Here is a 26,265-nt window from a genome sequence, read left to right as displayed (position 1 = left end):
GTACAGGTATGCATTAACAACAGCTTGTCTGGCGTGGCGCCAGGGGGATGGGCGGGGCAGCGTCCGGCGCGGGGGGAGGGGGCGGGCGAGGCAGCGTCCGGTGTGGCAGGAGGGTTCAGCGACCACAACCCTGGGGAAATGGGGGGCTGTGGAATGAGTTGAATGAAGTGAATCGCACCCGTTCAAGGATGTCCTTAGACTCCTTGGTGATCCAGCGCGGATAGTGCGGAGTGTCAACCCTGATAGACTCGAAGAGCTCATCCTCATCATCGCCGTGGAAAGGAGACTGCCCGATCAGCATCTCATACAGCAGCACGCCAAAGGACCACCAGTCCACTGAGAACCCGTACCGCTGGCCAAGCAGGATCTGCGGGGGAGAGACAGCGTCAGGGCTGGAGGAAGGAACCGAGGGTGATAGAAGACCGCCCCAGTGTGTTGAGAACCAATACTGCTGACCAGATGGATCTGTGGGGGAGAGTCAGCGTCTGGGGTGGCGGAGGGTACGAACCGAGGGTGATCGAGCCGGGACGACTGAGGGGTGAGCAACCAAAGTGGAAGGGGCAGGATGGAGAAGCTGTCCCGCTGACCCAGGTCGATCTGTGGGGAAGAGACAGTGAGAGGAGAGGAGGGGAGGGCCAGATGGGGGATGGAGACTGTCAGGTAGAGAGCAATTGATCATGGGGGTAGGTGGAGAAGGGGGTAGTGGGGATGGGGGAAGAGAAAGTGTCAGTGAATGGATCAGGGCAGTAGGCAGTGGGAGCTGAGAAGGCCGGGGGGAGGGGGGTGGGGTCCAGGTTATTGGGGTTCACAGAATCTGGACCCCAGTTTCTGGGGTTGGGAGGAGCACTGACCTCAGGAGCGATGTAGTCTGGCGTACCACAGAACGTAGTGGCGCGATTCTCCCCGAACACATTCTCCTTACACATGCCAAAGTCGGCGATTTTAACGTGTCCAGCTTTGTCCAGCATCACATTGTCCAGCTTCAGGTCCCTACAACAGACAAACAGCAAGCTGGCACTGAGTGGCTGCTCCTGGCCTCAGAACCCCGAAGGTGGGTCTCTCTCGGTGCCAACACTCACCTGTAAATGATACCTTTCGAGTGCAGAAACTGCAGCCCGCAGACAATCTCTGCCCCATAGAACCTGCAACAGAAACACAACATGGAAGGCAGGAGTCGAGCTGTCCCGGGCAGGGTTCGTCCGGGGGGGGAAGCGGAGTCAAATACAGTCAGAAAGGGAGACGATGGTGTACAACTTAGACCATCAGACAGCAGTAAAATTAAGCCATTTGGCCCACTGCGTCTGACCCCGCCATTCCATCATGGCTGATTTATTATTCCCATCTCTCAACCCCATTCTCCTGCCTTCTTCCCAGACCTTTCACTAATCAAGAACCAATCAACCTCCACTTTAAATATACTCAGTGACTCGCTTCCATGGCCATCTGAGGCCACGGATTCCACAGATTCAGCACCCTCTGGCTAAACAAATTCCTCCTCGTCTCCGTTCTAAAGGGATGTTTCTCTATCCTAAGCTGTGCCCTCTGGTCGGAGACTCCCCGACAATAGGAAACATCCTCTCCACATCCAACCTATCTAGGCCTTTCCTCATTCGACAAGTTTCAATGAGAACCCAACCCCACCTTATTCTTTTAGATTCCAGCGATTACAGAGCCAGAGTTTTTGGGGAAGTGCTGTGCTGTGGTCCCCTGCTCCCATCGCCCGGGTTTACTTACATGGCCCGGTACAGGTCGAAACGTCCTTTCTCCTGAATGTGGAACATGAGGTCCCCTCCGTTCAGGTACTCCATCACAAAGAACAAGTGTTCCTGTTACCAATCACAGACACAGTCACCTGCTGTGGGTGGGGTACAAGAAGCAGCCCTCCCTCCCCCAGTGAAGCACAGACATGCCCAACAATCACAAACCTCCCCTCGAATCAGCACACAAGCCTCCGCACACCAACGTTTAGAACCCCATCGCAGTACTCCAGCACCCAGTAAATCCCTCCTACCCTCACATCTACTAATCTGCATGTTTCCCCCTCTCTATCTCTCCCGCTGTCCTCACCTCCCCACCCCCCCGCCTTCCCCCTTCACTCACTATCCCCCCACCCCCACCTCCACGTACCCTCCTGCCCCTCTCCCCCAGCCCAGCCAGTAACTCCTGGCACCGAGCCCCCACGAGATGCCACAAGAGCAAGACAACTGACAGCTTGGAATACCGCGCCCTTCCCAATACTGTCAGCAGTCGGCTACCTTGGTTTGGAAGGTGGAGTACAGGTGCGTAAGGAATGGGTTATCCCAGGCCAGAGCTAGCACGCGTTTCTCAACCATCGTACATTCCACGTCATCGTCCATGAGAACCACGTCCTTCTTCAGTGCTTTCAGAGCAAAGAACTCCCCTGTTCCCTTAAACTCAGCAAGGAGCACCTAGCATTAAACAGAACAGTCACTGACCCGTGCCCTTTCAAAAGTTGTCCAGACCACCTCCCCACCACACACACGACATGTACGCCACTGGTAACCTTACCACACTGCCTCGAATACAGTTAGCTACAGGGAATGCAGGTCATCGGACATGCTCACTGCGAGGGGCAGACCGGAAACCGGACACGCTAACCACGGGTGGGGGGGGGGTCACCGGACACACTCACTGCAGGGTGATCAGTTACTGAACACTAACCACAGGGGGAGGAGACCAGTCACCGGACACGCTCAGCGCGGGGATGGGAGAGAAGACCAGTCACCGGACACGGTAACCATGGGGGCACACCGGTCACCGAACATGCCAAAATTCTGGAACACACTGGGCAATACTGCAGGTGGCGTGTATGAGTATTTTGCAGATGCCATCAAAGCCAGTAGACTGAAGAGTAACGGGCTGAACAATGGTCCACAGAGCAGTTGTACAGTGAACAGCGGCCGAGTGAACAGTGAAAAAGATAATTTTGGGAAGTTAAAGCAGGGCATCATAGATCCCTGTAGGGCAGGACAATACACAGTGAATAGCAGGGCCCTGCGAGTGTTTTAGATAAGAGTAATGGGTACAGGTGCATGGAAAGTGGTGACACAGGTAGACGGTGGTGAGGATGGCACGTATGTGGGAGTTAGCTTAGGAGTTAGGGCTGGACACAGGCCACAAGGAGTATTGTGTGCAGTTCCAATTACTATAGCAAGGGTGTGAATAAGCTGGTCAGGGTTCAGAATATGTTCACAGGAATGTTGCGTGAACTAGAGGCATGAGTTATGAGGACAGGCAGGATAGTCTGGGATTGTTTCAGTCACAGCTTCGAAGCACTGAACATAGACCAGGGAGGTCCAGTGGGTAGAGCAGAGACAGAAGGTGGGGAGGGTTCATGACATTGACTGCAATGCAAGGAGCCCTTGTGGGCACTGAGTGTACAAATCAGTGTGTAGGATAATGTCTGGGTTGAGAGGAGGGCAGGGTTGCAAACACAGTCTTCTGGATCAGAGAAGCTACAGATGAGACACGTGGGAGCGGCTGACAGAGGCAGGACAGATTCAGACAGATGAGGAGAATGGGCAAAGTGGCAGATGGAATACAGTGTTGTGATGTGTATGGTCATGCACTTTGTTAGAAGGAAGTAAAGGATTGACTATTTTCTGAACGTGGAGGCATTCAAAAATCTGAGACACAAAGTGACTTGGGAGTTGTCGTGCAGGATTCCCTGAGGGTTAACTTGCAGGTTGAGTCGCTGGTGAGGAAGGCAAATGCAATGTTAGCAGTCAACAGGACTAGAGTATAAAAACAAGGATGTAATGTCGAGGCTTTATAAGGCACTGGTGAGGCCTCACTTAGAGTATTGTGAGCAGTTTTGGGCAAATTATTTAAGAAAGGATGTGCTGACACTGGAGAAGGTTTAGAAGATGTTCATGAAAACGATTCCAGGGACGAAATGCTTATCATATGAGGAGCATTTGATGGCTCTGGGCCTGTCTTTGCAGGAATTTAGAAGAATGAGGGGTTACCTGATTGAAACCTATAGAATGTTGAAAGGCCGAGATAGAGGAAATGTGGAGAGGATGTTTCCTGTAGTGGGGGGAGTCTAGGCCCCGAGGGCACAGCCTCAGAATAGAGGGAAATCCATTTAAAACAGAAATTAGGAAGAAATTCTTTAGCTAGAGGGTGGTAAATTTGTAGACTTTGTTGCTACAGGCAGTTCTGGAGGCCAAGTCATTGGGTGTATTTCAGGCAGAGGTCGATGGGTTCGTGATTGGTCAGGGTGTGAAAGGTTATGGGGAGAAAGCAGAAGAATGAGGTGGGGATGAAAAGGATCAGCCATGATCAGATGGTGGAGCAGACTTGACCCAATTCTGCTCTTACATCATATGGTCTTATGGTCTAACTGCAGGTCCGAGACTGGGGCTCTTACAGTGAGTAACTCCCCTCCCAGCTCCCCAAAGACCCTCCACCATCTACAAGGCTCAACTCAGGATTGTGATGAAACACCTTCCACTGGCCTAGATCAGTGCAGCCTCAACAACAGTTCAGAATTCAATGCCATACAGGGCACAGCAGTCCATGTGACAGGTACCCCATCCACAAGCATTTCACTCACTCCAGTGTGTACCACTGTCAGAATGCACTGCAGTAACCCACCAAGAATCCTCAGACAGAACCTTCCAAACCCACCACCTCCACCAGTTGTACCATCTACAGGATACTGCAGTAACCCACCGAGACTCCTTCCAAACCCACCACCTCCACCAGCTGAACCATCCACAGGATACTGCAGTAACCCACCGAGACTCCTTCCAAACCCACCACCTCCACCAGCTGAACCATCCACAGGATACTGCAGTAACCCACCGAGACTCCTTCCAAACCCACCACCTCCACCAGCTGAACCATCCACAGGATACTGCAGTAACCCACCGAGACTCCTTCCAAACCCACCACCTCCACCAGCTGAACCATCCACAGGATACTGCAGTAACCCACCGAGACTCCTTCCAAACCCACCACCTCCACCAGCTGAACCATCCACAGGACAAACTGAGGCACTCACTGTGATTCCCCAGACAACGTCTTCCAAACACACCACTTTTACCAGCTGAACCATCTGCAGCCCAGCACATCTGTAGTTGTGAACTTCTCATGATTCCAGACACTTACAAAGACAGGTGTGTAAAAAGGGCCCGAATGATCACTGGGGACCCAGGTCACCCCAACCACAAACTGTTCCAGCTGCTACCATCCGGGAAACGGTACTGCAACTAAAGCCAGGACCAACAGGCTCCGGGACAGCTTCTTCCACCAGGCTATCAGACTGATGAACTCATGCTGATTTGAGCATACTCCATATTATACGTTGCACATTTAGGAGATGTAACGTAAAGATTTTTACTCCTCATGTATGTGAAGGATGTAAGAAATAAAGTCAATTCAATACTGCAGTAACCCACCAAGACTCCTCGGACAGCATCTCCAAACCTGCCACCTCCACCAGCTGGAAGGACAAGAACAGCAGAAGCAAGTGCACCCCGCCCCCTCGACGATGCCTCCCAAACCATTTGTCACTACCATCCTGAGCTGGGAAATATAATCACTGGCAGTGGCTCGATGTCCTAGGACTGCCTGCCTCACAGGACTGTGGGTGTACCCCACGTCTCAAGGACTGCAGTGGTTCAAGATGGCAGTTCACCACCACCTCCTCAAGGGGAATGAGGGATGTGTGATGCTCAGCTCGTGGATGAATATAATATAATGGATACAGGAGAAAGAATGATTGAAGGAGCACAGGTGAGTCCTGTGTATGGAGTTCATCAGAATGTCACCTGTAATTGAGGGTTGTGGATACAAGGACAGATTGGACAGGTTGGGTTTGTTCTCACTGGAATGTAGGAATCTAAGGTAAGGCAATAGGTTATTTTCCCCAGAGGAGGGGATCTGGAACTTAAGGGGACAGGTTCAAGGTGAGAGAGGAATGATTTAAAGTGGTAATTCTTCCTCAGAGGGTGGTGAATATCTGGAGAAGCTGCCCTGCCAGAGGAGGTGGTACAAACCAATACATACACAATGTTTCACAGACAATTGGACAACTAGGGAGCCTTTTCTAGTTGGCTGCTGGTAACTAGTGGTGTTTCACAGGGGTCTCTGTGAGGACTGATTCTTTTTATGCTACATGTCAATGATTTGGATGACTAAGAATTGATGGCTTTGTTGCAAAGTTTGCAGATGATACGAAGGTGGGGGAAGGCAGGTCATTTTGAGGAAGTAGAGAGGCAACAGAAGGACTTAGACACACTTGGAGAGCGGGCAAAGTAGTGACAGATGCAATACAGTGTCAGGATTTGTATAGTCATGCACTTTGGTGGAAGGATTCACTATTTTCTAATTGGAGGGAAAATACAAAACACTGAGGCACAAAGGGACTTGTGAGTCTTTGTGCAAGATTCCTTAAAGGTTCATTTCCATGTTGAGTCTGTGGTGAGGAAAGCAAATGTGATGTTAGAATTCATTTCAAGAGGACTAGAATATAAAAGCAAGGATGTAATGTTGAAACTTTATAAAGCACTGGTGAGGCCTCACTTGGAGAATTGTGAACAGATCTGGTCCCTTATCTTAGAAAGGATGTGCTGAAACTGGAGAGGGTTCAAAGGAAGTTCATGAAAATGATTCCAGGATTGAATGGCTTTGTCACATGAAGAGCATTTGATGGCTCTCAGCCTGTGTTCACTATATTCAGAAGAATGAGGGGCAGCCTCATTGAAACCTATCAAATGGTGAAAGGTCTTGATAAGAGTGGATGTGGAGAGGATGTTTTCTATGGTGGGGAAGTCTAAGACCAGAGGACACAGCCTCAGAAAGGCATCCTTTTAGAAAGGAGATGAGAAAGAATTTCTTTAGGCAGAGTGGTGAATCTGTGGAATTCTTGGCCACAGCTTTGGAGGCCAAGTCTGTACGTATACTTAAGGTAGAGGTTGATAGGTTCTTGACTGGTCACAGCATGAAGGGATACAGGGAGAAGGCAGGAGACGGGGCTGAGAAGAAAAATGGATCAGCCTTGATGAAATGGCAGAGCAGACTCGATGGGCCAAATGGCCTAATTCTGCTCGGACATTTTATGGACTTACGGTCTAAAGTGTTAGAGGGACAAGGGCTGAGATGGGCCGAAGGACCTGTATCTGTGTTCTGTGGTTCTAACTGCAGTGACTAAACTCTGGCCAGAGGCAATTATCACGCTCTCAAAGCTTCACCAGCCTGGTTTCTGCTGTGTCTCCAACGGTCACACTTACCTTTCCAAAGCTGCCTTTACCCAGCACCTTATGCAAAGTGAAATTATCAAGGGTCAGTTTCTTCCTCAGACCCTCCCGCAGACTTGGTCCTCGCTGGGGAGGCCTCGGTGAGCTTTCCTCCCAGAGTTTCCCGTACTGGTCATTGTCTGAGAACAAGGAGCACGGATGAGAACACTGGGCAGCAGGAAAGGTTCACAGATGCTGCCACACCTTCAGCCATTTCTCCCACCAGCAATCGAACAGCACAGGCAAAGGCTCAAGACAAACTAACAGCTGTCCTGTGCCAGGCTGGAACCCGCCTCAGCCCTGTCCTGTGCCAGGCTGGAACCCGCCTCAGCCCAACTCCCAGTTGCCCAATCAACAAGCAACTCCACAAGGTGCCTTTGGTGGCAAACTGACCCAGATGCATAATGACCAGTCACCCAGCTCCTCTGGGGTAGGGGCTCAGTGATCGGTGGTAAATAACCAACAGTCAGTGGTTAGTGGCCAGTGGTGAATGGTCAATGGTCAGCACTCAGTGAAGAGTGATCAAGGGTCAGAGTACCTGTGCAGTCCACGTTCTGGGTTCCAAACGCAGAGGGGCTGTTGTAAGGCTGATAAATACCGATGTTCGAATTGTCAGGGAGACTGCTATCAGACTTTCGGGTGGATGACTTCTGCGAGAAATAAAAAAAACATTGTCAAACTTGTGCAGTTAACCAGAGAGACTGAGCTGTTCTCCCGTAATGAGTTAAGAGTGAGGGAAGATTTAAACCAAATTACAAATTCCGCAGGAGGTTTCCTGCAAGTAACAATGAGAGGTGGTTTCTGGTAGCCTCGGGTGAGGAGATTGATTTTGGTGACAGAGCTGTATAGGAGAAGCGGTCACTGGTGGCTGGGTTGAGGGTTGACCAGAGGACTGGGACTTAAGATAGTTACACAGAGCTGGATAGGAGAAACGGTTTCTGGTCACCAGGGTGGTGGGGGGTAGAAAGAGGGGGAACGTTTGACCAGAGGACTGGGAATGGACACAGAACTGGACAGTTGATGAGAAACTAGACAAAGCTGTATTTGAGATAGGGAATGTTTCCCGCTTGGAGTTGGATGGGAGACAGGGAACGTTTTCCCACACAGAACTGGATGGGAGACGGGGAATGTTTTCCTGCACAGAACCGGATGGGAGACGGGAAACGTTTGTCCGCACAGAGCCGGATGAGAGACGGGGAACGTTTTCCTGCACAGAACCGGATGGGAGATGGGGAACATTTTCCCGCACAGAAATGGATGGGAGACGGGGAACGTTTGCCCGCACAGAGCCGGATGAGAGACGGGGAACGTTTTCCTGCACAGAACCGGATGGGAGATGGGGAATGTTTTCCCGCACAGAACTGGATGGGAGACGGGGAACGTTTGTCCGCACAGAGCCGGATGAGAGATGGGGAACGTTTTCCCGCACAGAACTGGATGGGAGACGAGGAATGTTTGTCCACACAGAGCTGCTCAGTTCCAGGAAATGTTTCTGGAGATGCTATAGGCAGGAGATCAGGACTACTGGGGAACTTTGGATAAGTCAGCATAGGGACAAAGAGCCACAGGGCCTCCTGACAAGATCCACACCTCCCTGAGCTCCAGGAGAGTCGGTCTCCTCAGTACCCTAGCCTCTGAGAGACTTCCTTCACACCAGCCGTTCCTGCTGTCCAAGTAATCAATTGTCGGATCCAGGGACAGATGCCCGCTTCTGTGGCCATGATCCAGAAATGGGTCTGGACTGTGGGACGTGCCTTACCATGCTGATCTGGTTCAGTGCCTCAGCCATCAGTTTCTGGTTGATCCCACAGAGATTTGCAACCTTGGCCCGACACTTGTGGTGCACATTCATCGCACACTCTGCAGCGGAGAAGAACGAAAGAAGCTGAAGTTAGATGCATCAGTATTACAGTGGAGTAAAGAGAATTACACAGGCATGAGAGGGGAGTTTGCCAATACTGATTGGAAAAGAACACTGGCAGGGATGACGGTAAATTGCTGGAAGCAATGCAGAAGACACCGGATATATACATCCCAAAAAAGAAAGAAGTATTCTGAAGGAAAGATGCACAACCACGGCTGGCAAGAGAAGTCAAAGCCAACATAAAACCCAAAAGTGAGGGCATATAATAGAGCAAAAATTAGCAGGAAGTTAGAGGGTTGGGAAGCTTTTAAAAACCATCAGCAACTATAAAAAAAAAGTCATTAAGAAGATAAGGATAGAATACAAAAGAAAACTAACCAACAATATTAAAGAGGATACCAAAAGCTTCTTCAAATACATAAGATGTAAAAGAGAGGCAACAGTGGATTTTGGACTGCTGGAGAGGTAGTAATAGGGGACAACAAAATAACAAACAAACTGAATAAGTATTTTTGGATCAATCTTCACTGTGGAAGACACTAACAGTATGGTGGAAGTTCCAGGTATCAGGGGGTATGAAGTGTATTAAGTTACCATAACTAGAGAGAAGGTTAGGTTAACCAAGCAAAGGGCACATAAGGGACAAAAGTGAATGGGAAGTTGGATGATTGTGTATAGTCAGAGGCTTTTTCCCAGGGCTGAAATGGTTGCCACAAGAAGGCACATGTTTAAGGTGCTGGGGAGTAGGTACAGAGGAGATGTCAGGGTTAAGTTATTTTTACGAAGAGAGAGTGGCGAGTGCGTGGAATGGGCTGCCGGCAACAATGGTGGAGGCGATTCTATAGGGTCTTTTAAGAGACTTTTGGATAGGTAGGTGGAGCTTAGGAAAATAGAGGGCTATAGGTAAGCCTAGTAACTTCTAAGGTAGGGACGTGTTCGGCACAACTTGGTGGGCCGAAGTGCCTGTATTGTGCTGTAGGCTTTCTATGATTGGGAAGCTTTTAAAATTCAACAAAAGGGCGACTAAAAAATCTATAAGAAGGGAAAGATGAAATATGTGGGTAAATTACCCAATAATATAAAGCAGGATACAAAAGGTTTTTTCAGTTATGTGAAGAGTAAAAAGGAGGTGAGAATTGATATTGGACCACTGGAAAATGATGCTGGTGAGGTAGTAAAGGGAGACAAAGAAATGGCAGATGAACTTCATGGGTACTTTGCATCAGTCTTCACTGTGGAAGACACTAGCAGTGTGCCAGAGGTCCATGAGTGTCAGGGAGCAGGAGTGAGTGCCATTGCTATTACAAAGGAAAAAGTGCTCGGCAAACGGTTTGAGATGCGTCTATTTTAATGCAAGGAGTATTGTGAACAAAGCTGATGAGCTTAGAGTGTGGATCAGTACTTGGAGCAAAGATGTGGTGGCCATTACAGAGACTTGGATGGCTCAGGGGCAGGAATGGTTAGTTCAAGTGCCAGGCTTTAGATGTTTCAGAAAGGACAGGGAGGGAGGCAAAAGAGGTGGGGGCGTGGCACTGTTGATCAGAGATAGTGTCACAGCTGCAGAAAAGGTGGATGTCATGGAAGGATTGTCTACAGAATCTCTGTGGGTGGAGATTAGGAACAGGAAGGTGTCATTAACTCTACTGGGTGTTTTTCATAGGCCACCCAATAGTAACAGGGACATTGAGGAACAGATAGGGAAACAGATCCTGGAGAGGTGTGATAATAATAGAGTTGTCGTGATGGGAGATTATAATTTCCCACATATCGATTGGCATCTCCCGACAGCAAGGGGTTTAGATGGGCTGGAGTTTGTTAGGTGTGTTCAGGAAGGTTTCTTGACACAATACGTAGGTAAGTCTACATGAGGAGAGACTGTACTTGATCTGGTATCGGGAAATGAACCTGGTCAGGTGTCAGATCTCTCAGTGGGAGAGCATTTTGGAGATGGTGATCATAATTCTATCTACTTTACAATAGCATTGAAGAGAGATAAGAACAGACAAATTAGAAAAGCGTTTAATTGGAGTAAGGGGAATTATGAGGCTATCAGACAGGAAGCTTAAATTGGGAACAGATGTTCTCAGGGAAAAGTACAGAAGAAATGTGGCAAATGTTCAGGGGATATTTGTGTGGAGTTCTGCATAGGTACGTTCTAATGAGGCAGGGAAGTTATGGTAGGGTACAGGAACCGTGGTGTACGAAGGCTGTAGTAAATCAAGTCGGGAAGAAAAGAAAAGCTTACAAAAGGTTCAGAGAGCTAGGTAATGTTAGAGATCTAGAAGATTATAAGGCTAACAGGAAGGAGCTTAAGGAGGAAATTAGGAGAGCCAGAATGGACCATGAGAAGGCCTTGGCGGGCAAGATTAAGGAAAACCCCAAGGCGTTCTACAAGTATGTGAAGAGCAAGAGGATAAGACGTGAAAGAACAAGACCTATCAAGTGTGACAGTGGGAAAGTATGTATGGAACTGGAGGAAATAGCAGAGGTACTTAATGTATTAAGTTACTTCAGTATTCACTATGAAAAAGGATCTTGGTGATTGTAGGGATGACTTGCAGCAGACTGAAAAGCTTGAGCATGTAGATATTAAGAAAGAAGATGTGCTGGAGCTTTTGGAAAGCATCAAATTGGATAAGTCGCCGGGACCAAATGAGATGTACCCCAGGCTAATGTGGGGGTTGAGGGAGGAGATTGCTGAGCCTCTGGCGATGATCTTTGCATCATCAATGGGGACGGGAGAGGCTCTGGAGGATTGGAGGGATGCGGATGTTGTTCCTTTATTCAAGAAAGGGAGTAGAGATAGCCCAGGAAATTTAGACCAGTGAGTCTTACTTCAGTGGTTGGTAAGTTGATGGAGAAGATCCTCAGAGGCAGGATTTATGAACATTTGGAAAGGTATAATATGATTAGGAATAGTCAGCATGGCTTTGTTAAAGGCAGATCGTGCCTTACGAGCCTGATTGAATATTTTGAAGACGTGACTAAACACACTGATGAAGGAAGAGCAGTAGATGTAGTGTATATGGATTTCAGCAAGGCATTTGATAAGGTACCCCATGCAAGGCGTATTGAGAAAGTAAGGAGGCATGGGATCCAAGGGCACATTGCTTTGTGGATCCAGAACTGGCTTGCCCACAGAAGGCAAAGAGTGGTTGTAGACAGGTCATATTCTGCATGGAGGTCGGTGACCAGTGGTGTGCCTCAGGAATCTGTTCTGGGACCCTTAATCTTTGTGATTTTTATAAATGACCTGGATGAGGAAGTGGAGGAATGGGTTAGTAAATTTGCTAATGACACAAAGGTTGGGGGTGTTGTGGATAGTGTGGAGGGCTGTCAGAGGTTACGGCGGGACATTGATAGGATGCAAAACTGGGCTGAGAAGTGGCAGATGGAGTTCAACCCAGATTAGTCTGAGGTGGTTCATTTTGGTAGGTCAAATATGATGGCAGGATATAGTATTAATGGTAAGATTCTTGGCAGAGTGGAGGATCAGAGGAATCTTGGGGTCTGAGTCCATAGGATGCTCAAAGCAGCTGCGCAGGTTGACTCTGTGGTTAAGAAGGCATACGGTGTATTGGCCTTCATCAATCGTGGGATTGAATTTAGGAGCCGAGAAGTAATGTTTCAGCTATATCAGACCCTGGTCAGATACCACTTGGAGTACTGTGCTCAGTTCTGGTCGCTTCACTACAGGAAGGACGTGGAAACCATAGAAAGGGTGCAGAGGAGATTTACAAGGATGTTGCCTGGATTGGGGAGCATGCCTTATGAGAATAGGTTGAGTGAACTCTGCTTTTTCTCCTTGGAGTGACGGAGGATGAGAGGTGACCTGATAGAGGTGTACAAGATGATGAGAGGCATTGATCATGTGGATAGTCAGAGGCTTTTTCCCAGGGCTGAAATTGTTGCCACAAGGACACAGGTTTAAGGTGCTGGGGGGTAGGTACAGAGGAGATGTCAGGGATTAAGTTTTTTTACGCAGGGAGTGGTGAGTGCGTGGAATGGGCTGCCGGCAATGGTGGTGGAGGTGGATACGATAGGGTCTTTTAAGAGACTTTTGGGTAGGTACATGGAGCTTAGAAAAATAGAGGGCTATGGGTAAGCTTAGTAATTTCTAAGGTAGGGACATGCTTGGCACAACTTTGTGGGCCGAAGGGCCTGTATTGTGCTGTAGGTTTTCTATGTTTGTATGTTTCTAACTCTAAAGTCTTAAGGCAGAAAAGTCACCAGATGGACTGCATCCCAGAGTCCTGAGAGAGGTTGCTGAAGAGATAACAGATGCATTGGTCACGATCTTTCAAGAATCACTTGATTCTGGCATAGTCCTGGAGAACTGGAAAATTGCAAAAGTCACTCCACTCTTTCAAAAGGGAGGAAGGCAAAAGAAAGGAAATTATAGGTCAGTTAGCCTTACCTCAGAGGCTGGGAAAGTGTTGGAGTCTATTTTTAAGGATGAGGTTTTGAGGTCCTTGGAGACTAATGATGAAGAAAGACAAAGTCAGCATGGTTTCTATAAAGGGAAATCTTGCCTGACAAAATCTGTTGGAGTTCTTTGAGGAAGTAACAACCAGGGTGGGCAAAGGCGAGGCAATGGATGCCATTTATTTGGATTTTCAGAAGGTGTTTGATAAGGTGCTACACATAAGGCTGCTGAACAAGATAAATCCTGTGGTGTTACAGTAAAGATACTGGCATGGATAGAGGAATGGCTGACAGGCAGGAAGCAGTGAGTGGGAATAAAAGGGGCCTTTTCTGGTTGGCTGCCGGTGACTGGTGGTGTTCCTCAGGGGTCAGTACTAGGACCACTGCTTTTCACATTGTTTGTCAATGATTTAGATAATGGAATTGATGGCTTTGTAGCAAAGGTTGCAAATGATACGAGGATAGGTGGAGGGGTAGGTAGCGCTGAGGAAGCAATGTGATTGAATCAGGACTCAGACAAATTGGAAGAATGGGCATAAAAGTGACAGATGGAATAAGGTGTTGGGAAATGTATAATGTATTTTGGTAAAAGGGACAATAGTGCAGACTATTATCTAAATGGGGAGAAAGTTCAAACATCAGAGGTGCAAAGAGATTTAGGAGTCCTCATGCAAGACTCCCAGAAGGTTAATTCATAGGTTGAGTCTGTGGTAAAGAAGGCAAATGCAATGTTGGCATTTATTTCAAAGGGAATAGAATATAAAAGCAAGGAGATAATGCTGAGGCTTTATAAGACACTAGTCAGGCTGCACCTGGAGTATTGTCAACAGTTTTGATCCCCATATCTCAGAAAGGATGTGTTGTCATTGGAGAGAGTCCAGAGGTTGTTCATGAGGATGACTCTGGGAATGAATGGGTTAACATATGAAGAGTGTTTGGCAGCTTAGGGCCTGTACTCACTGGAATTTAGAAGAATATGGGGGTGGAAGATCTCATTGAAACCTACCAAATATTGAAAGGACTGGATAGGGTGGATGTGGAGAGGATATTTCCTATGGTGAGGGTATCCAGAACTAGAGGGCACAGCCTCAGAATCGAGGGGAAACCTTTTAGAACAGAGGTACAGAGGAATTTTTTTTTAGTTATAGAGTAGCGAAACTGTGGAATCCTCTGCCACAGACTGTAGGGGAGCCCAAGTCCGTGGGTATATTTAAAGCGGAAGCTGATAGCTTTGTTATTGGTCACAGCACCAAAGGATACGGTGAGAAGGCAGGTGTACGAGGTTGAGTGGGAGTGGGATCCAGGATCTGCCATGATGGAATGGCGGAGCAGGCTTAAAGGGCTGAAAAGCCTAATTCTGCTCCCATGTCTTATGGTTCTTGGGAAACTGAAAGGTCCGAAGATAGATAAGCACACCATCTGGTCCAGGAAGAGGTGGCTGAAGAGATTGTGGAGGCATTCGTAATGATCTTCCAAGAATTACTAGATTCTGGAATGGTTCCAGAAGACTAGAAAATGGCAAATGTCACTCTGTTCTTCAAGAGGGAGTGAGGCAAAAGAAAGGAAATTATAGGCCAGCTAGTCTGATCTCAATGGTTAGGAAGATGTTGGAGTTGATTGTTAAGGACGAGGTCTCAGGGTACTTGGAGGCACATGATAAAATAGGCTGGAGTCAGCATGATGTCTGCAAGGGGAAATCTTGCCTGACAGATCTGTTGGAATTCTTTGGAGAAATAACAAGGAGGACAGACAAAGGAGAATCGGTGGATGTTCTGTACTTGGATTTCCAGAAGGCCTTTGACAAGGTGCCGTACATGAGGCTGCTTAACAAGCTACAAGCCCATGGTATTACAGGAAAGATTCTAGCATGGGTAAAGCAGTGGCTGATTGGCAAGAGGCAAAGAGTGGGAATGAAGGGAGCCTCTTTTGGTTGGTTGCTGGTGACTAGTGATGCTCCACAGAGGTCCGATTTGGGACCGATTCTTTTTACATTATACGTCAATAATTGTGGATGATGGAATTGATGGCCTTGCTGCAAAGTTTGCAGACGATATGAAGTGGAGGGACAGGTAGTTTTGAGGAACTAGAAGGACTGACAGATTAAGAGAATGGGCAAAGAAGTGACAGATGAAATACAGTGTTGGGAACTGGTTAATTTGCGAGTTCAGTCTATAATGAGGAAGGCAAATGCAATGTTAGCATTCATTTCAGGAGGACTAGAATATAAAAGCAAGGATTTAATGGTGAGGCCTCACTTGGAGTATTGTGAGCAGTTTACAGCCCCTTATCTAAGAAAGGATGAGCTGAAACTGGTCCCTGTTCAAAAGAGGTTCACGAAGATGACGACAGGATTGAGTGGCTTGTCATATGAAGAGCATTTGATGGCTCTGGGCCTGGATTCACTGGAATTCAGGAAAATAAGGGGTGACCTCATTGAAACCTATTGAATGTTGAAAGGCCGTGATAGAGTGGATGTGGAGAGGATGTCTCCTATGGTGGGAGAGTCTAAGACTAGAGGACACAGCCACAGAATAGAGGGGTGCCCTTTTAGAACGGAGGTGAGGAGCAATTTCTTTAAGGCAGGGAGTGGTGATTCTTGGAAATTCTTTGCCAATGGCAGATGTGGAAACCCGGTCTTTATGGATATTTAAGGCAGAGGTTGATAGATTCAATTGGGCATGGCATGAAGGGATATGGGAGCTGAGAGGAGAAATGGATCAGCCATGATAAAATTGTGGAGCAGGCTAGATGGGTGAAACGGCCTGATTCTGCTCCTACATCTTACTACCTGGTAACCACGCACACGCAAACAACATCTGCCCTTTGGTCCCAGCTGGGACATTACCTTCACACTTCAGTCCTTGCTTGACCAGACCCCACAGCAAGCTGCCACAGTGATCACAGAACGTTGGACTTATGTAATTATAGACCCGAAACCTGTGCGGAACATCGATTTTGAAACGCTCCTTCTGGAACTGCAGAAACAGGACGAGAGAGAAAATTAACCACAAATACAGAACAGATGCACAGATGGAAAGATTGAGAGGCCTATGAGAACATAAATATCAATAGCAGGCAAATGACATCGCCACCTATCAATGTCTTGTGCATCATTTCCCTCATCACCTTCTGCAGGAACAGCATCTCCTCTGATTTCAAGTATGTGGAAAGAGGAAGAAGAGTTGGCGAACTGGATGCTCTATGCTGGCATATCCAATCACATGCTCAACACCAGTTTCCCATTCACTCCCTGTAATTCAAATACCTGTCCACCTCAACCATAAATATATTCAATCACCCTACATCCATGCTCCTTTGGCCAATAAGACTAAAATTATATCTAAAATTTATTTATTTTAGTCTTTAATATAGTCATTGGGCCATACAGAGCGCATCAGCCCATCCAGTACTGGTCTACACTCATCTTGTTTATCAGAACTTCTCAGATATCTCCTCCACCATTCACTCACTAGTCTTCATCTCAAATATCACCTCCACCATTCACTCACCAGTCTTCATCTCAAATATCTCCTCCACCATTCACTCACCAGTCTTCATCTCAAATATCTCCTCCACCATTCACTCACCAGTCTTTCTCATCTCAAATATCACCTCCACCATTCACTCACCAGTATATCTCATCTCAAATATCACCTCCACCATTCACTCACCAGTCTTCATCTCAAATATCTCCTCCACCATTCACTCACCAGTCTTCATCTCAAATATCTCCTCCACCATTCACTCACCAGTCTTCATCTCAAATATCTCCTCCACCATTCACTCACCAGTCTTCATCTCAAATATCACCTCCACCATTCACTCACCAGTATATCTCATCTCAAATATCACCTCCACCATTCACTCACCAGTCTTCATCTCAAATATCTCCTCCACCATTCACTCACCAGTCTTCATCTCAAATATCTCCTCCACCATTCACTCACCAGTCTTCATCTCAAATATCACCTCCACCATTCACTCAACAGTCTTCATCTCAAATATCACCTCCACCATTCACTCACCAGTCTTCATCTCAAATATCTCCTCCACCATTCACTCACCAGTCTTCATCTCAAATATCTCCTCCAGCATTCACTCACCAGTCTTCATCTCAAATATCTCCTCCAGCATTCACTCACCACAGTCTTTCTCATCTCAAATATCTTCTCCACCATTCACTCACCAGTCTTCATCTCAAATATCACCTCCACCATTCACTCACCAGTCTTCATCTCAAATATCTCCTCCACCATTCACTCACCAGTCTTTCTCATCTCAAATATCACCTCCACCATTCACTCACCAGTCTTTCTCATCTCAAATATCACCTCCACCATTCACTCACCAGTCTTCATCTCAAATATCACCTCCACCATCCACTCACCAGAGTCTTCATCTCAAATATCACCTCCACCATTCACTCACAAGTCTTCATCTCAAATATCTCCTCCACCATTCACTCACCAGACTTCATCTCAAATATCTCCTCCACCATTCACTCACCAGTCTTCATCTCAAATATCTCCTCCACCATTCACTCACCAGTCTTCATCTCAAATATCTCCTCCACCATTCACTCACCAGTCTTCATCTCAAATATCTCCTCCACCATTCACTCACCAGTCTTCATCTCAAATATCACCTCCACCATTCACTCACCAGTCTTCATCTCAAATATCTCCTCCACCATTCACTCACCAGTCTTCATCTCAAATATCACCTCCACCATTCACTCACCAGTCTTCATCTCAAATATCTCCTCCACCATTCACTCACCAGTCTTCATCTCAAATATCTCCTCCACCATTCACTCACCAGTCTTCATCTCAAATATCTCCTCCACCATTCACTCACCAGTCTTCATCTCAAATATCACCTCCGCCATTCACTCACCAGTCTTTCTCATCTCAAATATCACCTCCACCATTCACTCACCAGTCTTTCTCATCTCAAATATCACCTCCACCATTCACTCACCAGTCTTTCTCATCTCAAATATCACCTCCACCATCCACTCACCAGAGTCTTCATCTCAAATATCACCTCCACCATTCACTCACCAGTCTTCATCTCAAATATCTCCTCCACCATTCACTCACCAGTCTTCATCTCAAATATCACCTCCACCATTCACTCACCAGTCTTCATCTCAAATATCACCTCCACCATTCACTCACCAGTCTTTCTCATCCCAAATATCACCTCCACCATTCACTCACCAGTCTTTCTCATCTCAAATATCACCTCCACCATTCACTCACCAGTCTTCATCTCAAATACCTCCTCCACCATTCACTCACCACAAACTTTCTCATCACAAATATCTCCTCCACCATTCACTCACCAGTCTTTCTCATCTCAAATATCTCCTCCACCATTCACTCACCAGTCTTTCTCATCTCAAATATCACCTCCACCATTCACTCACCAGTCTTTCTCATCTCAAATATCTCCTCCACCATTCACTCACCAGTCTTTCTCATCTCAAATATCACCTCCACCATCCACTCACCAGAGTCTTCATCTCAAATATCACCTCCACCATTCACTCACCAGTCTTTCTCATCTCAAATATCACCTCCACCATCCACTCACCAGTCTTTCTCATCTCAAATATCACCTCCACCATCCACTCACCAGAGTCTTCATCTCAAATATCACCTCCACCATTCACTCACCAGTCTTCATCTCAAATATCACCTCCACCATTCACTCACCAGTCTTCATCTCAAATATCACCTCCACCATTCACTCACCAGTCTTCATCTCAAATATCTCCTCCAGAATTCACTCACCAGTCTTCATCTCAAATATCTCCTCCACCATTGACTCACCAGTCTTTCTCATATCAAATATCACCTCCACCATTCACTCACCAGAGTCTTCATCTCAAATATCTCCTCCACCATTCACTCACCAGTCTTCATCTCAAATATCACCTCCACCATTCACTCACCAGTCTTCATCTCAAATATCTCCTCCACCATTCACTCACCAGTCTTCATCTCAAAGATCTCCTCCACCATTCACTCACTAGGCTTCATCTCAAATATCACCTCCACCATTCACTCACCAGAGTCTTTCTCATCTCAAATATCACCTCCACCATTCACTCACCAGTCTTTCTCATCTCAAATATCACCTCCACCATCCACTCACCAGTCTTCATCTCAAATATCACCTCCACTATTCACTCACCATAGTCTTTCTCATCTCAAATATCACCTCCACCAGTCACTCACCAGTCTTCATCTCAAATATCTCCTCCACCATTCACTCACCAGTCTTCATCTCAAATATCACCTCCACCATTCACTCACCAGTCTTCATCTCAAATATCTCCTCCACCATTCACTCACCAGTCTCCATCTCAAATATCTCCTCCACCATTCACTCACCAGTCTTCATCTCAAATATCTCCTCCACCATTCACTCACCACAGTCTTTCTCATCTCAAATATCTCCTCCACCATTCACTCACCAGTCTTTCTCATCTCAATTATCTCCTCCACCATTCACTCACCAGTCTTTCTCATCTCAAATATCACCTCCACCATTCACTCACCAGTCTTTCTCATCTCAAATATCACCTCCACCATCCACTCACCAGAGTCTTCATCTCAAATATCACCTCCACCATTCACTCACCAGTCTTCATCTCAAATATCTCCTCCACCATTCACTCACCAGTCTTCATCTCAAATATCTCCTCCAGCATTCACTCACCACAGTCTTTCTCATCTCAAATATCTTCTCCACCATTCACTCACCAGTCTTCATCTCAAATATCACCTCCACCATTCACTCACCAGTCTTTCTCATCCCAAATATCACCTCCACCATTCACTCACCAGTCTTTCTCATCTCAAATATCACCTCCACCATCCACTGACCAGAGTCTTCATCTCAAATATCTCCTCCAGCATTCACTGACCACAGTCTTTCTCATCTCAAATATCTTCTCCACCATTCACTCACCAGTCTTCATCTCAAATATCACCTCCACCATTCACTCACCAGTCTTTCTCATCCCAAATATCACCTCCACCATTCACTCACCAGTCTTTCTCATCTCAAATATCACCTCCACCATTCACTCACCAGTCTTCATCTCAAATATCTCCTCCACCATTCACTCACCACAATCTTTCTCATCACAAATATCTCCTCCACCATTCACTCACCAATCTTTCTCATCTCAAATATCTCCTCCACCATTCACTCACCAGTCTTTCTCATCTCAAATATCACCTCCACCATCCACTCACCAGAGTCTTAATCTCAAATATCACCTCCACCATTCACTCACCAGACTTCATCTCAAATATCTCCTCCACCATTCACTCACCAGTCTTTCTCATCTCAAATATCACCTCCACCATTCACTCACCAGTCTTTCTCATCTCAAATATCACCTCCACCATCCACTCACCAGAGTCTTCATCTCAAATATCACCTCCACCATTCACTCACCAGTCTTCATCTCAAATATCTCCTCCACCATTCACTCACCAGATTTCATCTCAAATATCTCCTCCACCATTCACTCACCAGTCTTCATCTCAAATATCACCTCCACCATTCACTCACCAGACTTCATCTCAAATATCTCCTCCACCATTCACTCACCAGAGTCTTTCTCATCTCAAATATCACCTCCGCCATTCACTCACCAGTCTTTCTCATCTCAAATATCACCTCTACCATTCACTCACCAGTCGTTCTCAACTCAAATATCACCTCCACCATTCACTCACCAGTCTTCATCTCAAATATCACCTCCACCATTCACTCACCAGTCTTTCTCATCTCAAATATCACCTCCACCATCCACTCACCAGAGTCTTCATCTCAAATATCTCCTCCACCATTCACTCACCACAGTCTTTCTCATCTCAAATATCTCCTCCACCATTCACTCACCACAGTCTTTCTCATCTCAAATATCACCTCCACCATTCACTCACCAGTCTTCATCTCAAATATCACCTCCACCATTCACTCACCAGTCTTCATCTCAAATATCTCCTCCACCATTCACTCACCAGTCTTCATCTCAAATATCTCCTCCACCATTCACTCACCAGTCTTTCTCATCTCAAATATCTACTCCACCATTCACTCACCAGTCTTTCTCATCTCAAATAACACCTCCACCATTCACTCACCAGTCTTTCTCATCTCAAATATCTCCTGCAGTATTCACTCACCACAGTCTTTCTCATCTCAAATATCTTCTCCACCATTCACTCACCAGTCTTCATCTCAAATATCAGCTCCATCATTCACTCACCAGTCTTTCTCATCTCAAATACCACCTCCACCATCCACTCACCAGTCTTCATCTCAAATATCTCCTCCACCATTCACTCACCAGTCTTCATCTCAAATATCACCTCCACTATTCACTCACCATAGTCTTTCTCATCTCAAATATCACCTCCACCATTCACTCACCAGTCTTCATCTAAAAGATCTCCTCCACCATTCACTCACCAGTCTTCATCTCAAATATCTCCTCCACCATTCACTCACCAGTCTTTCTCATCTCAAATATCACCTCCACCATTCACTCACCAGTCTTTCTCATCTCAAATATCACCTCCAGCATTCACTCACCACAGTCTTTCTCATCTCAAATATCTTCTCCACCATTCACTCACCACAGTCTTTCTCATCTCAAATATCTCCTCCACCATTCACTCACCAGTCTTTCTCATCTCAAATATCTCCTCCACCATTTACTCACCAGAGTCTTCATCTCAAATATCTCCTCCACCATTCACTCACCAGTCTTCATCTCAAATATCACCTCCACCATTCACTCACCAGTCTTCATCTCAAATATCACCTCCACCATCCACTCACCAGACTTCATCTCAAATATCACCTCCACCATCCACTCACCAGAGTCTTCATCTCAAATATCACCTCCACCATTCACTCACCAGTCTTCATCTCAAATATCACCTCCACCATTCACTCACCAGTCTTCATCTCAAATATCACCTCCACCATTCACTCACCAGACTTCATCTCAAATATCTCCTCCACCATTCACTCACCAGTCTTTCTCATCTCAAATATCACCTCCACCATTCACTCACCAGTCTTTCTGATCTCAAATATCACCTCCACCATTCACTCACCAGTCTTCATCTCAAATATCTCCTCCACCATTCACTCACCAGTCTTCATCTCAAATATCTCCTCCACCATTCACTCACCAGTCTTCATCTCAAATATCTCCTCCAGTATTCACTCAGCACAGTCTTTCTCATCTCAAATATCTTCTCCACCATTCACTCACCAGTCTTCATCTCAAATATCAGCTCCATCATTCACTCACCAGTCTTTCTCATCTCAAATATCACCTCCACCATCCACTCACCAGTCTTTCTCATCTCAAATATCACCTCCACCATTCACTCACCAGTCTTTCTCATCTCAAATATCACCACCACCATTCACTCACCAGTCTTTCTCATCTCAAATATCACCTCCACCATCCACTCACCAGTCTTCATCTCAAATATCTCCTCCACCATTCACTCACCAGTCTTCATCTCAAATGTCACCTCCACCATTCACTCACCAGTCTTTCTCATCTCAAATATCAGCTCCACCATTCACTCACCAGTCTTCATCTCAAATATCACCTCCAGCATTCACTCACCAGTCTTCATCTCAAATATCTCCTCCACCATTCACTCACCATAGTCCTTCTCATTCCAAATATCACCTCCACCATTCACTCACCAGACTTCATCTCAAATATCTCCTCCACCATTCACTCACCACAGTCTTTCTCATCCCAAATATCTCCTCCACCATTCACTCACCAGTCTTTCTCATCTCAAATATCACCTCCACCATTCACTCACCAGTCTTTCTCATCTCAAATATCACCTCCACCATTCAGTCACCAGTCTTTCTAATCTCAAGTATCACCTCCACCATCCACTCACCAGAGTCTTCATCTCAAATATCACCTCCACCATCCACTGACCAGAGTCTTCATCTCAAATATCACCTCCACCATCCACTCACCAGAGTCTTCATCTCAAATATCATCTCCACCATCCACTCACCAGAGTCTTCATAGCAAATATCACCTCCACCATTCACTCACCAGTCTTCATCTCAAATATCTCCTCCACCATTCACTCACCAGTCTTTCTCATCTCAAATATCACCTCCACCATTCACTCAGCAGTCTTTCTCATCTCAAATATCACCTCCACCATTCAGTCACCAGTCTTTCTCATCTCAAATATCACCTCCACCATCCACTGACCAGAGTCTTCATCTCAAATATCACCTCCACCATCCACTCACCAGAGTCTTCATCTCAAATATCATCTCCACCATCCACTCACCAGAGTCTTCAGAGCAAATATCACCTCCACCATTCACTTACCAGTCTTTCTCATCTCAAATATCACCTCCACCATTCACTCACCAGTCTTTCTCATCTCAAATATCACCTCCACCATTCACTCACCAGTCTTTCTCATCTCAAATATCACCTCCACCATCCACTCACCAGAGTCTTCATCTCAAATATCACCTCCACCATCCACTCACCAGAGTCTTCATCTCAAATATCTCCTCCACCATTCACTCACCAGTCTTTCTCATCTCAAATATCACCTCCACCATTCACTCACCAGTCTTTCTCATCTCAAATATCACCTCCACCATTCACTCACCAGTCTTTCTCATCTCAAATATCACCTCCACCATCCACTCACCAGAGTCTTCATCTCAAATATCACCTCCACCATTCACTCACCAGTCTTCATCTCAAATATCTCCTCCACCATTCACTCACCACAGTCTTTCTCATCCCAAATATCTCCTCCACCATTCACTCACCAGTCTTTCTCATCTCAAATATCACCTCCACCATTCACTCACCAGTCTTTCTCATCTCAAATATCACCTCCACCATCCACTCACCAGAGTCTTCATCTCAAATATCACCTCCACCATTCACTCACCAGTCTTCATCTCAAATATCTCCTCCAGCATTCACTCACCACAGTCTTTCTCATCTCAAATATCTTCTCCACCATTCACTCACCAGTCTTCATCTCAAATATCACCTCCACCATTCACTCACCAGTCTTTCTCATCCCAAATATCACCTCCACCATTCACTCACCAGTCTTTCTCATCTCAAATATCACCTCCACCATTCACTCACCAGTCTTCATCTCAAATATCTCCTCCACCATTCACTCACCACAATCTTTCTCATCACAAATATCTCCTCCACCATTCACTCACCAATCTTTCTCATCTCAAATATCTCCTCCACCATTCACTCACCAGTCTTTTTCATCTCAAATATCACCTCCACCATCCACTCACCAGAGTCTTCATCTCAAATATCACCTCCACCATTCACTCACCAGACTTCATCTCAAATATCTCCTCCACCATTCACTCACCAGTCTTTCTCATCTCAAATATCACCTCCACCATTCACTCACCAGTCTTTCTCATCTCAAATATCACCTCCACCATCCACTCACCAGAGTCTTCATCTCAAATATCACCTCCACCATTCACTCACCAGTCTTCATCTCAAATATCTCCTCCACCATTCACTCACCAGTCTTCATCTCAAATATCACCTCCATCATTCACTCACCAGTCTTCATCTCAAATATCTCCTCCACAATTCACTCACCAGTCTTCATCTCAAATATCTCCTCCACCATTGACTCACCAGTCTTTCTCATATCATATATCACCTCCACCATTCACTCACCAGAGTCTTCATCTCAAATATCACCTCCACCATTCACTCACCACAGTCTTTCTCATCTCAAATATCTCCTCCACCATTCACTCACCACAGTCTTTCTCATCTCAAATATCACCTCCACCATTCACTCACCAGTCTTCATCTCAAATATCACCTCCACCATTCACTCACCAGTCTTCATCTCAAATATCTCCTCCACCATTCACTCACCAGTCTTTCTCATCTCAAATATCTACTCCACCATTCACTCACCAGTCTTTCTCATCTCAAATATCACCTCCACCATCCACTCACCAGAGTCTTCATCTCAAATATCACCTCCACCATTCACTCACCAGTCTTCATCTCAAATATCACCTCCACCATTCACTCACCAGTCTTCATCTCAAATATCTCCTCCACCATTCACTCACCAGTCTTCATCTCAAATATCTCCTCCACCATTCACTCACCAGTCTTCATCTCAAATATCTTCTCCAGTATTCACTCACCACAGTCTTTCTCATCTCAAATATCTTCTCCACCATTCACTCACCAGTCTTCATCTCAAATATCACCTCCACTATTCACTCACCAGTCTTTCTCATCTCAAATATCACCTCCACCATCCCACTCACCAGTCTTCATCTCAAATATCTCCTCCACCATCCACTCACCAGAGTCTTCATATCAAATATCACCTCCACCATTCACTCACCAGTCTTTCTCATCTCAAATATCACCTCCACCATTCACTCACCACAGTCTTTCTCATCTCAAATATCTCCTCCACCATTCACTCACCAGTCTTTCTCATCTAAAATATCACCTCCACCATTCACTCACCAGTCTTTCTCATCTCAAATATCACCTCCACCATCCACTCACCAGTCTTCATCTCAAATATCTCCTCCACCATTCACTCACCAATCTTCATCTCAAATATCTCCTCC

General features: G+C 46.2%; 1 protein-coding gene across 1 annotated transcript in view; it reads right to left on the bottom strand.

Moving 5' to 3' along the window:
• LOC140210925 (protein kinase C delta type-like) overlaps positions 1-26,265 on the bottom strand; it is a 146,299-nt gene that overhangs the window by 5,339 nt on the left and 114,695 nt on the right. The window contains exons 8-16 of the mRNA XM_072280191.1: positions 16,400-16,529; positions 9,025-9,125; positions 7,804-7,915; positions 7,260-7,405; positions 2,256-2,429; positions 1,735-1,826; positions 1,080-1,142; positions 852-990; positions 179-367 (exon numbers count right to left, since the gene is read on the bottom strand). Coding sequence (XP_072136292.1) covers positions 179-367; positions 852-990; positions 1,080-1,142; positions 1,735-1,826; positions 2,256-2,429; positions 7,260-7,405; positions 7,804-7,915; positions 9,025-9,125; positions 16,400-16,529 — 1,146 coding nt within the window. The remainder of the gene's footprint in view (positions 1-178; positions 368-851; positions 991-1,079; positions 1,143-1,734; positions 1,827-2,255; positions 2,430-7,259; positions 7,406-7,803; positions 7,916-9,024; positions 9,126-16,399; positions 16,530-26,265) is intronic.

This window comes from Mobula birostris, chromosome 16 (genome assembly GCF_030028105.1).
Source record: "Mobula birostris isolate sMobBir1 chromosome 16, sMobBir1.hap1, whole genome shotgun sequence".
NCBI classification, from domain to species: Eukaryota; Metazoa; Chordata; class Chondrichthyes; order Myliobatiformes; family Myliobatidae; genus Mobula; species Mobula birostris.
The sequence above is the reverse complement of the archived record's forward strand: the minus strand, read 5'-3'. Positions and strand labels throughout refer to the sequence as shown.